The 16,277-nt window shown below is 38.1% G+C and overlaps 1 protein-coding gene across 1 annotated transcript in view; it reads right to left on the reverse strand.

The window, feature by feature from the left end:
• SYDE2 (synapse defective Rho GTPase homolog 2) overlaps positions 1-16,277 on the reverse strand; it is a 42,367-nt gene that overhangs the window by 3,756 nt on the left and 22,334 nt on the right. Inside the window, exons 5-6 of the mRNA XM_010382552.2 lie at positions 8,909-9,090; positions 4,282-4,513 (exon numbers count right to left, since the gene is read on the reverse strand). Coding sequence (XP_010380854.1) covers positions 4,282-4,513; positions 8,909-9,090 — 414 coding nt within the window. The remainder of the gene's footprint in view (positions 1-4,281; positions 4,514-8,908; positions 9,091-16,277) is intronic.

Raw genomic sequence — 16,277 nt, forward strand, 5'->3', positions numbered from 1 at the left:
CCTTGCCCGGCTAGTTTTTGGTATTTTTTAGTAGAGACGGGGTTTCACCGTGTTAGCCAGGATGGTCTCGATCTCCTGACCTCGTGATCCGCCCGTCTCGGCCTCCCAAAGTGCTGGGATTACAGGCTTGAGCCACCGCGCCCGGCCTTTAAGATGGTTATTATGTATCACTATAGATAGCTAAAATTTCTTGATCTAAAATTTTCTAGAAAATAAAGGTTATTTACTTTACATTGATCTTTAATGTTAGTATTAATATAGAATGGTCCATACCATCAACTGATGTAAGTGCAGAATGGATATCTGAATTTTCCACTGTGTAATTATTCACATTTTTCCTCCTCTAGCTGCTTATCACCACTATCTCCTTACTTTTTCCCCCTCATTCTTTGTGCTATTCCTGCTCTTTTTAGTGCTTAACTGTCATGTCTGTTGTTTTCACCAACCAATTACAATATTCTGCTAGCCTTGAGGTTATCTGGTCTGATCTAAACATGTATTTTTACTTTATGTCTTAAACTTGTCCTATTGTGCCTGCATTTTCAGACATTTGCCTACAAAATCCAGATTCATTTTGTTGCCAGTTGCTTACACTTACTTACCTAAGACCATATTGAAACATTATTTCTGTATATTATCTTGGAAAATATTAAGAAACCAATTAAACTGATATTTTATATCTTTTAGACTAAAAATTTCAATTTCTGAAAAACCAACATCACTGACTTTTTAGACTACTGATGTCGGAGTGGTTTACAACTAAATATATGGTGAAAATGGCTAATTTTAACCTCAAAAGTTCTGGTTTTCCCATCATTGTTGACTACCCACCTTCAAGAGAATAAAATTAAAAATGCAGTCTATAAGGTTGCTGAAAAAGAATTCAAAATATAGTAAGTACTAAGAAACTTAATTTTTCCTTATCTTGTTTTCTACCAGTAGATTTGTTTCTAATTACTACTTTATTATAGTTTTATCTATAATTACCTTATTTAACAAAAATATACTGACTGTCTAGTTAGTGCCAAATACTCTGCTAGGATCTGGGAATATAAAGTTAAAAATAATCCTCGACTTCACCAAACTTACAATCTAGTAAGAAAGATGAAATAAAAAGAAATAAGAGAAAAATTGGTACCTTTCCAAAAAACTTGCCCCAAATATATTTGTCATAGAAAATGTGGTATAGTGGCCAGGTGTTGTGGCTCATGCCTGTAATCCCAGCACTTTGGGAGGCCGAGGCAGGCAGATCACTTGAAGTCAGGAATTTGAGATCAGCCTGGCCAATATGGTGAAACCTCATTTCTACTAAAAATACAAAAATTAGCCGGGCGCAGTGGTACATGCCTGTAATCCCAGCCACTCAGGAGGCTAAGGTAGGAGAACTGCTTGAACCTGAGAGGCAGAGGTTGCAGTGAGTCAAGATTGCACCAGTGCACTCCAACCTGGGCGACAGAGTGAGACTCCACCCCCCCCCAAAAAAAAAAAACCACAAAGGAAAGAAAATGTGGTATAGCAAGGATCTAGGAATTATACTCTCTCTAAATTGATTTCTCCATCTTTAAAGTGATAGGGGAACCAGCAGTAATTTTCAGTATTCTTAAAACAGAAAATGAATATCTAAAAGAAACATTTTAGTGAAAACTCAATATATAAAACAGATTTTAAAAAGGCTGTTCTGGTCAAGGGGGAAGTGTGTTTCCATTTTGTTCCCCCACCCCTTGCTGATCTGGCTTCTAAGCTGCTTCCAGAGAACCTGAGAGTTCAGTAGAAGACAATCTAAAAGACTATTGGCAGGATGATTTTTACCTTCTAATGCTGATATGCTAAAGTTCTAACTAACTACTTTGAAGATAGGACTTTTCAAATATAAATCTCAAAGCAAATTATCTTCTTGCCCAAAATTAATAAACAAAAAATAACATGAAACAAAACAAAAAGTTTAGAAAATAAAAAGGAAGGGGGTAACTCTTTTTAACTCTGGAGTTGGAGAATTTCCAAATGGAAAAATAAGATATGCATAGCAAGGAAAGCTAAAACCTTCTATTGAATGCATGGAGATAGGATAGACATTCGCTGAGTTAATATGCTATGGCCTACTAGTCTTTGCCACATTCTCTATGTCACCATCAACTTTCTCAGGCCCAGTAAGTGCACCTCATCTACTTGATTTCTGCCTTTTCTTGAATTCAACAGCAGGTGATTGACAGGGTAAAACTTTTGTTTCTTCTCATCTTTCTGCCCTGTTCTTTGTCTGAGGAACTACAACTAAAGAAAAATAACAGGCTATAGAAAAAGGAGCAGTTATTTTTAAAACCAACAACACAAATCTTTGGAATAAGGTGCTATACACACTAGGAACAGCTGTTTAAGGTTGTCGTTAGAATACAGTGAATTTGAAATCCGAACCTGCTTTTTCTATAACACAAGATATACATTAAGTTCTTTTCTCCCAAACCCAAAACTAAGGTGGCTACTATTATAAAATAATATAATGACCTTAACCTCTAGCACAGAATAATTAATAATAATAATGAACTCAGACACTGACAGTAAACTTAATGGTATCTCCAGGAAAGCAAGTTTTCATTTGTGGTAATGACAAGATGGCTTTCTCCCAAATTCTTGGTGTTTATTAGAATTAAAGCTGTTCTAGAAAAAGGAGACACAGTTGACACTCTGAAAGATCCCTTACTTTGGGCATCAAATGCTGAAATCAGTTCAATTACCCAGATAATCTTGATTCAGGGTTTTAAAATAGTTAAAATAACATTCTAATTCAGTTAAAACATAAATTAGAATAATTTTTAAGCCTGCATTTAAAAGAAAGTAAAAGCTTTAACTTTCCAAATTTTAACATTGATTTTTTTTTTTTTTTTTTTTTTTTTTTTTTTTTGTGACGGAGTCTCACTCTGTCTGTCACCCAGGCTAGAGTACAGTGTTGTGATCTCGGCTCACTGGAACCTCTGCCTCCCCGGTTCAAGCGATTCTCTTGCCTCAGCCTCCCAAGTAGCTGGGACTACAGGTGCCCGCCACCATGCCCAGCTCATTTTTTTGTATTTTTAGTGGAGGCAGGGTTTCACTATGTTGGCCAGGCTGGTCTCAAACTCCTGACCTTGTGATCCACCTGCTTCGGCCTCCCAAAATGCTGGAAAATTTTTATTAACTTAATTTTTAATTCACTTTAAATGATGAAATCAAGCATTCCCTTGTACTTTAATCTTTCTGTCTATATAAATTTAACAAAAGAGTAACCGAAGACATTGACTGAGTGCTCACTTTGTGCTAAACATTTTGCTCATTGCCTTAGATGCTTTATCTCAATCTTTACAACAACCCTGAGGCAGGCATTATTTAGAGAGAAGCAAAATGGGAGTTGAAGAGGTTAAAGTTTTTGCCATAGCCCACCCTGCCGGTAAGTGTCACCACCCAGATCTGAACCCAAGCCTGACCCCAGGGCCGGGCATGGTTACTAGTGTGCTCTACACCAAGCACCAAAGTACTTCACACTTGGTCCCATGCAGTGTGGGGCGAGAGTAGCAGGGGTTACTAAAAGCTAAGAAAATTTTGGAATATAAATGCAGGGTCCTTTACAGAATGTCTAATTAAATACATATTTCTTTTAGCTATGAAACTATATCAGAGCTAATTAGGAAAACAACTATCAGTCTTTAGTTATTGATTGGAATAAGGATTGGATAAGATGGAAAGGTCAAAGATAATTCCCAATTCAAGCTGAGATAATTTGACTAATGACCATGAATGCAGTTAAAGACGTAAAGAAGAACTGATTTAAGGAGAAAAATGAATTCTGCTTTATATCAGTTGAACTAAAAATGAGAAGAGTAAATAAATTAGTGTTTATTGAGTCTCTATTATGTGTCAAGAGCTATGCTGAGCACATTACACACACAATTTTTAAAAATCCTAATATAAAATCTATAAACATATTATTAAATCCATATGACAAAAGATGATACAAGGCTCTGAGATGTTAAGAAACCAGCCCAAGGTCAGATTGCTAATAAGTGGCACAACCAGGATTTAAATCTAGATCTGACCAAATCTAAAATGTACACATTAATCTACATGCCTACAATGTCATCAGCAAAGGCAGAAAACATTTAAATGAAAAAATATCTAAAGGGCAGGTATCAAATCACATTCTGAAAAAGCAAAATCTAGAAGAGTTTCTTCAATCACATATGAGCATATTTAATGATTAGTTAATTCAAATACCCTATCATTGAAAGTGAAAAATATTTCCAGAGAATCATTTACCTGGCCAGAGTTGGAGTAAGTAATGAAGAACTTCAATGTGTTTTTTAAAATCCAAAGCACTTGCAAGTTCTTCTGAATCAGTAAAGACTCTGTTGTTATGTGATGAAGGCTCTTGCCTCTGACTTAGTAACACTGGTCCAAAGCACACAGCCAAATTCTGGCACGTCATCTTATTCACTTCATGATAGGAAGCCACCAATTTCAAATGATCCAACAACATCTTTAGGGTTGCCTGAATTAAATTAAATTTCAATTAATACAGTCCTAAAGGGGCAAATTCAAGGACACAATTTATAGCAGAAAATACAGATGAGCATCTTGTCACTTTTAAGAAGATTTTTTTCAAAGATTTGCTTATAAATTGGATGTTTGGAACCTAGAACATAGTTTCTAATAGAAAATTATATGAGGCCTAAATTATGTTCCAGCCGGGTGCAGTGGCTCATGCCTGTAATCCCAGCACTTTGGTGGGCTGAGGCAGGAGGATCACCTGAGGTCAGAAGTTCAAGACCAGCCTGGCCAACATGGTGAAACCCCATCTCTATGAAAATACAAAAATTAGCCGGGCATGATGGTGGTTGCCTATGATCCCAGCTACTCGGGAGGCTGAGATGGGAGAATCACTTGAACCCAGGAGATGGTGGTTGCAGTGAGCCAAGACTACACCCTTGCACTCCAGCCTGGGTGGCTCAATGAGACTCTGTCAAAAAAAAAAAAAAAATTATGTTCCAACAACACAATTTAATCCACTAAATGGTTAAAATATACATTCTTTATAAAATTACTTATGAATGCACTCCAGATTTCAGCTGGAATCCCTGGGAAAATGCATCCAGTAACTCTTTTTCTTCTAACATGGCAACAGCAAAGGCTCTGATGAAAAGGGGATTAGGGTAAGAATGTTCATTTTTAAGTACAGGTAAGTCCTGTAGTTGTAACTTGTAATCACTATCATGCTTAAATCTAGGAAGCTAACCATTCCAGAACATGGCCAGGTTCTATAATGATTTGGATTATGAAAGACATTTTTAAAAGGCCAATATGCTTCTTAACTAATATATATATAATATATATTATATATAAAATATATATATTAAATATATAATATATATTATATATAATATATATAAAATAAGTAAATAAACCTTAAGAAGAAGAATAGTACAGTTAGAAATGAAAGAAAAAAATTGCTGAAAATATTTTTTAATCTTTAAAGAAACTAGTAAGGGTAGTTGGCTCAAAAAGTAGAATGGTTATTTATGTTTCAACAATTATGGAAAGAAATGATGTTTTTTGATGTAGTGGCATATGATCAATCATTTAACAAAATAAATAATTTTTTCTTCAAAATTGTATTGAAGACATTGATGCCAATTAAAAACTTTAATTTTTTTTTTTTTTGAGACGCGGTCTCACTCTGTTGCCCAGGCTGGAGTACAGTGGCATGATCACAGCTCACTGCAGCACTGACCTTCCCGGCTCAAGCAATCTTCCCACCTCAGCCTCCCAAGTAGCTCAGGCTACAGGCATGCTACACCATACCCACTAATTTTTAAAAAATTTTTGTAGGCCAGGCATGTGGCTCACGCCTGTAATCCCAGCACTTTGGAAGGCCGAGGCGGGTGAATCATCTGAGGTCAGAAGTTCGAGACAAGCCTGGTCAACAAGATGAAACCCCAACTCTACTGAAAATACAAAAAAAATAGCTGGGTGTGGTGGCACATGCCTGTAATCCCAGCTACTCAGGAAGCTGAGGCAGGAGGATCGCTTGTTCCGGGAGGCAGAAGTTTCAGTGAGCCAAGATTATGCCACTGCACTGCACTGCAGCCTGGGCGACAGAGCAAGACTCCATCTCAAAAAAAAAAACATTTTTTTTTTTTTTTTTTTTTTTTTTTTTTTTTTTGTAGAGACAGGGTCTTACTTTGTTGTCTAAGCTGGTAAAAAATCTTATTTAAAGAAAAATCAAAATAACATTATTTCTGGAGCCAAAAGTGACAAATGGATTTGCTGGTCAGAAGGTCATTTAGTAGCTGTGGCAAGAACAAATCCAGAGAGATGAGGTAGGAAGCCATATTACAATGTGCTGAGTAGTAAAATGAGTGGTGAAGAAGCGATAACAGCCGGAATAAACAGCCTTTCAATGTTTGGCTGTGAAGGGAAGGAATGAAGACAGAATGAAAGCTAGAGAAGAATATGGCATTTTAAATCAAAACAAGTTAAATATATGAATATTTCTTTTTTTAATTCATAATTATTTCCTAACAGAACTCCATATACATTGGCCTCTTAAGGGTATTTCCAGCAATAATTGTGATCATACACACACACAGACACAAACAACACACTACACCTGGTTAAATATACGTTCAATCTCAGTAGCAAGCAAAGGAATGCAAATTTTTTTTGTCTACTAAATAAGATGGACCAAAAAATGTAATTGTCATGTTCCTTTTGAAAATTAGTCTGGCTAGGCGTGGTGGCTCATGCCTATAATCCCAGCACTTTGGGAGGTCAAGGCAGGTGGATTGTTTGAGCTCAAGAGTTCGAGACTAGCCTGGGCAACATGATGAAACCCAGTCTCTACAAAACATACAAAAAAAATTATTTGAGGGTGACGGCACATGCCCGTAGTCCCAGCTACTTGGGGGGCTGAGGTTAAGAGGATCACATGAGCAGGGAAGGTTGAGGCTGCAGTGAGCTACGTTTGCACCACCGCACTCCAGCCTGAGAGACAAAGTGAGACCCTGTCTCAAAAACAAAAAAACAGAAACAAACAAACAAAAAAAGACGAAGAAAGAAAATTAGTATGAAAACATGTAAGAGCCTTAAAATGTTCATATTACTTAAATAAGCAATTCCACTTCTGAGATTCTATTCTAAATAATTCTAAACTAAAAATAAATCTGTGTACAAATATTTACAAATCACTCAAAATCTAAATGTATAAAAGAGAATGCTGATAAAGCATGTTCTCAAATCCACTCAATGGTATATCACACAGTTATTGACTGATTGACTGATTGATTGATTGAGACAAGGTCTGGCTCCATTGCCCAGGCTGGGGTGTAGTGGCATGATCTCGGCTCACTGTAGCCCTCCCTGAGCTCAAGCCATCCTTCCACCTCAGCCTCCCAAGTAGCTGGGACCATAGGCACATGCCACTGTGCCCGGCTAATTTTTGTAATTTTTGTAGAGACAAGGTTTCACCATACAGCCCAGGCTTACTTAGTCTTTTCAGAAAGGATGGTAATAGCATGGGCCTTAGGGTCAGAAAGATTTGAATTCATGTGATAGACTATAATATTCACAAAAACTATGTAACTTTCGGCAAGTGATTTAAATTCTCTAACACTCATTTCTTCACTTAGAAGTGGCACTTATAATTTTACCTAGTGCTGGGCATGGTGGCTTATGCCTGTAATCCCAGCATTTTGAGAAGCCAAGGCGGGCAGATCACCTAAGGTCAGGAGTTCAAGACCAGCCTGGCCAATATGGTGAAACCCCGTCTCTACTAAAAATACAAAAATAAGTCGGGCATGGTGGTGCCCACCTGTAGTCCCAGCTACTCAGGAGGCTGAGGTAGGAGAATCGCTTGAACCTGTAAAGGTGGAGGTTGCAGTGAGCCAAGATCACACCACTGCACTCCAGCCTGGGTGACAGAGTGAGACTCCATCTTCAAAAAAAATATTTTTTTTTTTTACCTAGTGTTGGGAAACCAGTATCTCTACTTTTTCCACCCATCCCCTTAAACTTCACCCCACCCTTCTGCTTCTGCACTCTTTAGCTGTTCCCTTCCCCTAATCCAAAGGAGGAGTGATTGTTAATTCAACTGGACAGAGCATAGGACATTCAGGTGACCACAGTAAACTTGCAAATAAAGTTACTGGACTTACAGTTTCTACCCACTAATTCTTCCTCTTTCTGCCCCAACATGATTAAAAAAAAAAAAAAAGTAGGCAAATTTGGCCTCATCTAGACAAGCCCAGTCATATCTTTCTCCTATTTTCTCTTATATTCTAAGGAACAACAGATAAAGTTAGGCTAAGGCTGGTTCTGAAGACCTACCTATCCTTCTCTCTCTCTCCTACAGGCATATCTGAGGATGCTGGTCTGAAGATTTTGGAGAGGGGGCACATGGAAAGGATAAGGAGGAAAAAAACAAAGTAGGGGGTGTTGTTTGTCTTAAAGTTAGGCCATGTACACCAAAACAGTTATCATATCTAAAAAAATACTAAAAGGAGACACACCAAAATGTTAATTATAGCTGCTTCTGGATATTGATGATTGCAATTTTACATTCTTCTTTTTTGTATCTTTTCAATATTACTATAATGAACAAATATTGTAATAATATTTTAACAAAAAAATAAAGTTTTAACTAACAAAAAACTTTAGTATTTATTCATGTTTAGGCTAAAATCACATACAGAAAAGATAAAATTGTTTTCTAGATTTATTCTGTTTAAGAAGCTTTTACGGACTTAGGCTGTTTAAAGGCAGTAACGGCAGAGCTTTTAAATACATGAGTGCCACAAATGTTAAATATCTAAAATTATCTGTAGCTCTGGAGCTAGGTATATAGTTCATTAACTGGCTTTCAGGAAAAATGTATGCCTGTAATGCTTACCTTCTCAATCTCAGGCAGACAATCCAGCAGGTCAACAGTGTACTTAGAGTCACTTGGGTCATTCTCACAACCATTTGATGACATTTTCAAAGGACTTTTTGCCATTGCACCTAATACAGCCTCATAAAGTTGCTTTGTTATCAGAGGAGAAGGGAGTTCTCTTAAATAATCCTTAAGAACACCTTTAGAAAACAAACAAACCGCAGACAGTTGGTCATTGGACTGCAGAGTGAAATAAAGAACTATGGTCAATTTTTAAAATTTAAGTATTATAGCCAACTTTCAATATTTTGAAAACAATAAAAGCAATAACATAAAAAGAATTATAATAAAATACTAGCATTTTATATTCTTTTAAGTTGCCTTGGTAATTGACTTGTTTTGAAAGCATGCTAAAAATGTACAGACATAATTTTCAGTTACCATACATGTTAGGTTTGTTAATCATAAAGTAAGCTATTCTTGATACATATACCCTTATTGATTCTGCCCCCTATAAAAAGCTTCTCTAAATGCATGTGAAACAGAAATTAAGCAAGCAAGGCATATTTATGTTAATTATAAATTATTCCAATTATGCAAATTTTGAGTTTCTAGACTTTAAATTGATAATAAAAGAGTACCAATTGTCCAAAACCCTTGAAAATAAATACATTTCCTCTTTAACAGTGGAGGAGTGTCTTAACCAGATATACTGGATAGCCGGATAATCTCTAATGCTACACTATCATATGGAAGAAAAAATCATTCCTAAAACCAAACAAATAAAACCAAAAGCTAAGAACAGAAAACATCAGACTTGTCAGTATAATGGAAATGAGGAAAGTCAATTGCAAACATTCCACATGTAGTTTCGAACTAAGAGATACGACTTACAGTAGAGGAAACTGGAAAGAATAGTGGTTGTTATATATAAGCAAGGTACGTAAGATACTAACTAAAGGCTGGCATGTGATCACAAGGGAAAACAGGAGATCTTCCTAACACCAAAAACCTAAATATATACAATATTGATTCAGAACATGCTCTCAGCCTAGCTTAGTTTGAACTTAAACATGATTGATTTTATAGGAAGCTTCACATCTGATTTTTTTTTTTTTTTTAATTGTTACAGGGTCTCACTCAATCACCCAGGCTGGAGTACACTGGTAACCTCAAACTCCTAGGCTCAAGCAATCCTCCCACCTCAGCCTCTTAAGTAGCTAGGACTACAGGTAGTTGCCACCACACCTGGCTAATTTTCTTATTTTTTGTAGATCAGGGTCTCACTATACTTCCCAGGTTAGTCTTGAATTGCTGGCCTCAAGTGATCTTCCCACCTTATTCTCCCAGAGTACTTGGCATGAGCCACTGTGCCTGGCCCCAGGTTTTAAATATTTAATAGTAACATGATTCATTAGTTTCTTATGCATCCTTCTAATGTTTATGCAAATATAAATATGATTTGTCTCCCTCATTGAGGGTTGAGTATCCTTAGTTTAAAAATCCAAAATGCCCTCAAATCCAAAACTTTTAAAATGCCAACATGATGCTCAAAGGAATGCTCATTAGAGCATTCTGGATTTTTGATTTTTGGATTAGGGATGCTAAACTGGTAAGTATAATGCAAATATTCCAAAACCCAAAGAAATTAGAAATAAGAAACCTGTATATGCTATTTTGTTTCTTGCTTTTTCATTTAACATCATATCCTTGAGATCTTTTCAGGCCATAGAGAGCTTCCTTAATCATTTTTATAGTCACATTACAGTAGTTCAATGTAAGGATGTCCCATAGTCTTATCTATTCAGTCTCTTACAGATGGATACTAGAATTGTTTCTTATCCTTTGTTTTTCCAAAACATGCTACAATTAATAACCTTGCACATAATTGCTCTGTATATATGCAGGTATGTCTGTAGGATACATTATTAAAACAGGACTGCTAAGTAAAAAATGCATTTGCAATTCTGAAGAAAAAAGAGGAATAAGAATGTTTCTTTCCTAGGCTTGGAACTTGAGCATCTAGGTGGATACTAGCGACATTACTTCAAATAGAGAACACAGGAGAAAAATCATGTTTTAGGGGGTAAAGAGAAGAGTTTCATTTTGAACATATGGAGCTTAAGCTGTCTATGGGACATTCAAGGCTGCTGGATATAAAAATTGGAGATGAAAGAGATGACTTTAGACACAGATTTAAGAATGATCAACTTAAAGATAACTGGATTCTGGGAATGATTATCAGGGAGGCATACAGAGTGATTAAGAGAAGGCTTAGAAAATAACCTGAAGAGGCCAGGCGCGGTGGCTCAAGCCTGTAATCCCAGCACTTTGGGAGGCCGAGACGGGCGGATCACGAGGTCAGGAGATGGAGACCATCCTGGCTAACACGGTGAAACCCCGTCTCTATTAAAAATACAAAAAAAAAAACCTAGCCGGGCGAGGTGGCGGGCGCCTGTAGTCCCAGCTACTCCGGAGGCTGAGGCAGGAGAATGGCGTAAAACCCGGGAGGCGGAGCTTGCAGTGAGCTGAGATCCGGCCACTGCACTCCAGCCTGGGCGACAGAGCAAGACTCCGTCTCAAAAAAAAAGAAAGAAAATAACCTGAAGAACATCAACTTTCCAGGGGTCATCAGGAAAGAGGATCTTCCAATGGTGACTAAGGAAGAATGGCAAAAGATGTATGTATGGTGAGAGGAGGTGGGGATGGGGCGAGAGGAGAGTGGCAAAAGTGATGCCAAGGAAGTCGAGGAAAAATGTTTCAAGAGTCTATGATATCTAATGATACCCAAACAACAGTTAGGTTAGATAAGAATAGTGTTAAATATTGCAGAGAACAGTGTTTTCCAAAATTGGCTGCAAACTGAGGCTTTTTAAAAAAATTAGATTCTGGAGCCTCGTGCCAGCCCTACTAAATCATAATCCACAGAGGTCAGAGCTCCCGTCCCTGTATTTTTAACAAATTCCTCTTATGTTTAGGCAATGGGGTTTTGTAACCAGGCATAGAAAATAATGATCCAGAGACAATTTAAGAACCCAAAAATGTCCACCAGAAAAGGAAGTCAGCAACCTTGGCAAGCACAGTTTCAGGAAAATAAAGGACACTGAAGTCAGGTTGCAGTTGGTTAGGAAGTAAATGGGCATTAAAGAAATAGACAGAGGCCGAGACGCGCGGATCACGAGGTCAGGAGATCGAGACCATCCTGGCTAACACGGTGAAACCCCGTCTCTACTAAAAAATACCAAAAACTAGCCGGGCGAGGTGGCAGGCGCCTGTAGTCCCAGCTACTTGGGAGGCTGAGGCAGGAGAATGGCGTGAGCCCGGGAGGCGGAGCTTGCAGTGAGCTGAGATCCGGCCACTGCACTCCAGCCTGGGCGACAGAGCGAGACCCCGTCTCAAAAAAAAAAAAAAAAAGAAATAGACAAAGAAATGCACACAACCTGTTCAAGAAATCTGGCTTTGAGAAAAGCTGATAACCATAGAGGAGAGGGGAGGGCAGGGGAGAAACAAGATCAAAGTGGAGATTTTTCTTTAAAGACAGGAGACACTTAAACATTTCAATGCTAATGTAAAGGAGATAATAAAAAGGTTCTCAAGGTTCAGGAGAGAGGAAATATAATCGATTGAGCAAAGTCCCTAAGAAGAAAGAAACTTCTGAGAACACATGAAGGAATTAGAATTTGTCCAAGATGTAAGGAAGGTCATTTCTCTATTGTTACAGAAAGGAAGTGGAAAGAATGTATGCCAAAGAAGGCACATTGATAGGCTGGGTCACAAGAAGTAGAGCAAGTTCCCATCTGATGGCTTCTGTTTTCTCTGTGAAGTTAGGAGGCAAGGTCGTCTGCTAAGAGTGACATGGGTGAAATGAGGTTTGAGAGGAGTGAGACGATATTAAATAGACACTCCAGAGAATGAGATAGAGAGCTGATAAGAAAACATACAATTATTATTAGGCACCATTCAGAGCCTTCTAATGACTTTGAAGTACATGGATTAATACTGGTACCAAACAATATCGATTTTATTTTCTCCTTGCAATCAGTAACCCACATACAGAGTAGAAAGGCAGACCAGTGTTTCTAGGCAAGATGCAGCAATATGGACTAGATTTACCCTCCTGCCTGCAACAACTGAAAATGCCAGACAAGGCCGGGCGCAGTGGCTCACGCCTGTAATCCCAGCACTTTGGGAGGCCGAGGCGGGCGGATCACAAGGTCAGGAGATCGAGACCACAGTGAAACCCCGTCTCTACTAAAAATACAAAAAAATATTAGCCGGGAGCGGTGGCGGGCGCCTGTAGTTCCAGCTACTCGGGAGGCTGAGGCAGGAGAATGGTGTGAACCCAGGAGGCGGAGCTTGCAGTGAGCCGAGATCACGCCACTGCACTCCAGCCTGGGGGACAGAGCAAGACTCCGTCTCAAAAAAAAAAGAAAAGAAAAGAAAATGCCAGACAAAATATCTGACAAAACTATTTCCAAGACATTGGACATCAGGCAAAGGACAAGGATCCCTGAGAGATGGGAACCAAATGAAGTGTGCCCACAACAACCACAGCTTACTACCTGGAGAGACTTTCCAGATCGCAGTAAGGAAACGAAAACTCAGGTAAAGCTCGACAGTTGAAGGGGAGTTAGAAATTCAAGGAGGCTAAAGCTGCTAGACCTTGCAGGACAGAGCACTTGAGAGTAGAGGGCTGCCTAGAGACAGACTCTGGAAATCAGCAAGGAGTCCCAAGTGTTCATCTGAGTACTAATCAGCACACGCAGGTGGGGCAACTCCCCAAGGCTAGAGAAAGAACCAGCCAAACAGATTAGAAAGAACAATTCTAGGAGTTTTCATAGTGCGGGCAATCACTCTTGTTCCAAGCAGCCAGAGCGGAAAACTTCGTAATTCATGGGATTTGGGTACAGCACTATGTTGAATTGTGGCCCCCACCCCTGACCAAAAAAAACCATGTTGGAGTCTGAACTCCTAGTGCCTCAGAATATGACCTTATTTGGAAAGAGTCTTTGCAGAGGTAATCAAGTTAACCGAGGTCATTAGGGTGGGCCCAACTCCAATATGACATGTCCTTATAAAATGGGGGACACAGAAAAAAGACACAGAGAGCAGATGATATGAAGAAACATAGGGAAAATGCCACGTGAAGATGCAGTATTGGAGTCATGCATCTACAGGCAAAGAAAGGGCTGTCAAAGGTTGCCAGCAAACCACCAGAACTAGGAAGATGCAAGGAAGGATTCCCCTGCAGGGATCAAGGGGAGCAGGGCCCTGCTAATGCTTTGATTCTGAACTTCCAGCCTCCAGAACTGTAAGAAAAGACATTTCTGTTGTTTCAGCCACCAAGTTGGTGGTACTTTGTTATGGCAGCCATAGAAAACTAATATAAGTACACAGTATATAGAAGAGTTTTGCTTCAGTAGAGAATCAAAGAAATAGACAAAGAAGAGACTTATTTAAAATCAGTTGACATTCCGCCTAATAAAGCTTAAAAGCAAGACTAAAAACTCTTTGCAAGTAACGTACTTGCATACCAAACCACAGCTATAAATACAGAAATACAGAAATATCCAGCACCCAAGAAGGTAAAATTTACATTTGATGTCCAGTAAAAAATTACGAGGCATATAAAGGAGGAGGCAAATATAACCTATGAGGAGTCAAATCAATTTAAACCAACTCAGAAAAGACATACACAATAGAATCAGTAGAAAAGGATATGAAAACACTTATTATAACTGTATTTCATATGTTCAAGAAGCTAGAATAAAGACTGAACATATTAAGTAGAGACATGGAAAATACTGAAAAAACAAACCCATATCAAACTTACAGTAGTGAAAACTAGGTTGTCTGAAACTAAAAATGCAACGAAGGAAATTAATATCAGAAGACAAGGCTAATATAACTTGAAGATACAGCAATAGAAACAATGTAAAATGAAACAAAGTGGGGGAAAAGCTGGAAAAAAATACACTATCAGTGAGCTGTAACATAATATAAAGTGGCCTAACACATGCTTAATTGTAATCTTCAAAGGCAAAGTAGTGGCAGTGGGTAGGTGGGGTGGAAACAAAAACAGTTTGAAGAAAAAATAGAGAAAAACCACAATTATAGTTGAAGATTTCAATACTACTCTCAGCGAGTAGAAAGAAAACAAAGATGTAGAAGACTGGGACATTATTAATTAACTTGACTTTATTGATAGTTACAGCACAGTCCGTCCAAAAACACCAGAATACATATTCTTTTTTTCAAGAGCTCAGATGGAACATTTCCCACCAAAGACCATATTCTGGGCTTCAAAATAAGCCTAAATAAATACACAAGCATTTAGGACCTATGAACCAGAAGACTGAATATGGACATATACAAACATGAGAATCATTCTCTCACATATAAAACTTATACAGATAGTAAAGATACAGTTGATTAGGTAGATTTGAATGTTGAATCACTGACATTTCCTGAAGGTAGAGCTACAAATTACTTTTTTAACTCCACTAACCTACCCCGCACCTTACCTCACTTACTCTTTCTGGCCTTATCATCTACTTTAGTCATACCCTATACATGTTACTCAGACCAAATGGCTCTCATAAACAATCTCAGTATATGTGGGTTGCTAAGTCTATGACCATTCCTCAACATTTAGCATTCCTTGGTGCTTGCACAGTTTTGACATCTATAGGCAATCTAGGTAAAGGAAAATGGAAACAATTTGTACGTTAATGTTCCAGAGGTCAGACAACATATAATACGTATGGTAGGAAAATGTATAGTATGTACAAAAAAGAAAAATATTAATGTTTTCAAGATCATTTAGTTATATTCTGATAAAGTTTTCCCTGAATGGCAAATAGGATAAAAATGACTATGGTAGGATTAAAATCAGAAAAAGGCATGGTCAAATGAACTTTCAAGCACTTAACCTAGATACTGATTATGTAGCACTGAGAAGAAATCTATTTTACAGTAGCTAGACACATGTAATCCTCAGAAGACTTATTTTTAATAATCACTAAATGATAAATATTTGACTTTTAAAAAGTCTTCTGTCCCTTGTTAATAAGTCCTATAAAGAATTAGGAATAGGCCGGGAGCAGTGGCTCATGCCTGTAATCCCAGCACTTTGGGAGGCTGAGATGGGAGGATCTCCTGAGTTCAGGAGTTCAAGACCACCCTGGGCAACATGGTGAAACCCTGTATCTACTAAAATACAAAAAACGAGCTGGGTGTAGTGGTGTGTGCCTGTAGTCCCAGCTATTCGGGAGGCTGAAGCACAAGAATTGCTTGAGCCCCAGAGGCGGAGGTTGCACCACTGCACTCCAGCTTGGGCTACAGCGTGAGACTCTCTCAAAAAGCAAACAAAAAAGAATTATGAATG

This window comes from Rhinopithecus roxellana, chromosome 12 (genome assembly GCF_007565055.1).
Source record: "Rhinopithecus roxellana isolate Shanxi Qingling chromosome 12, ASM756505v1, whole genome shotgun sequence".
Classification (NCBI taxonomy): domain Eukaryota; kingdom Metazoa; phylum Chordata; class Mammalia; order Primates; family Cercopithecidae; genus Rhinopithecus; species Rhinopithecus roxellana.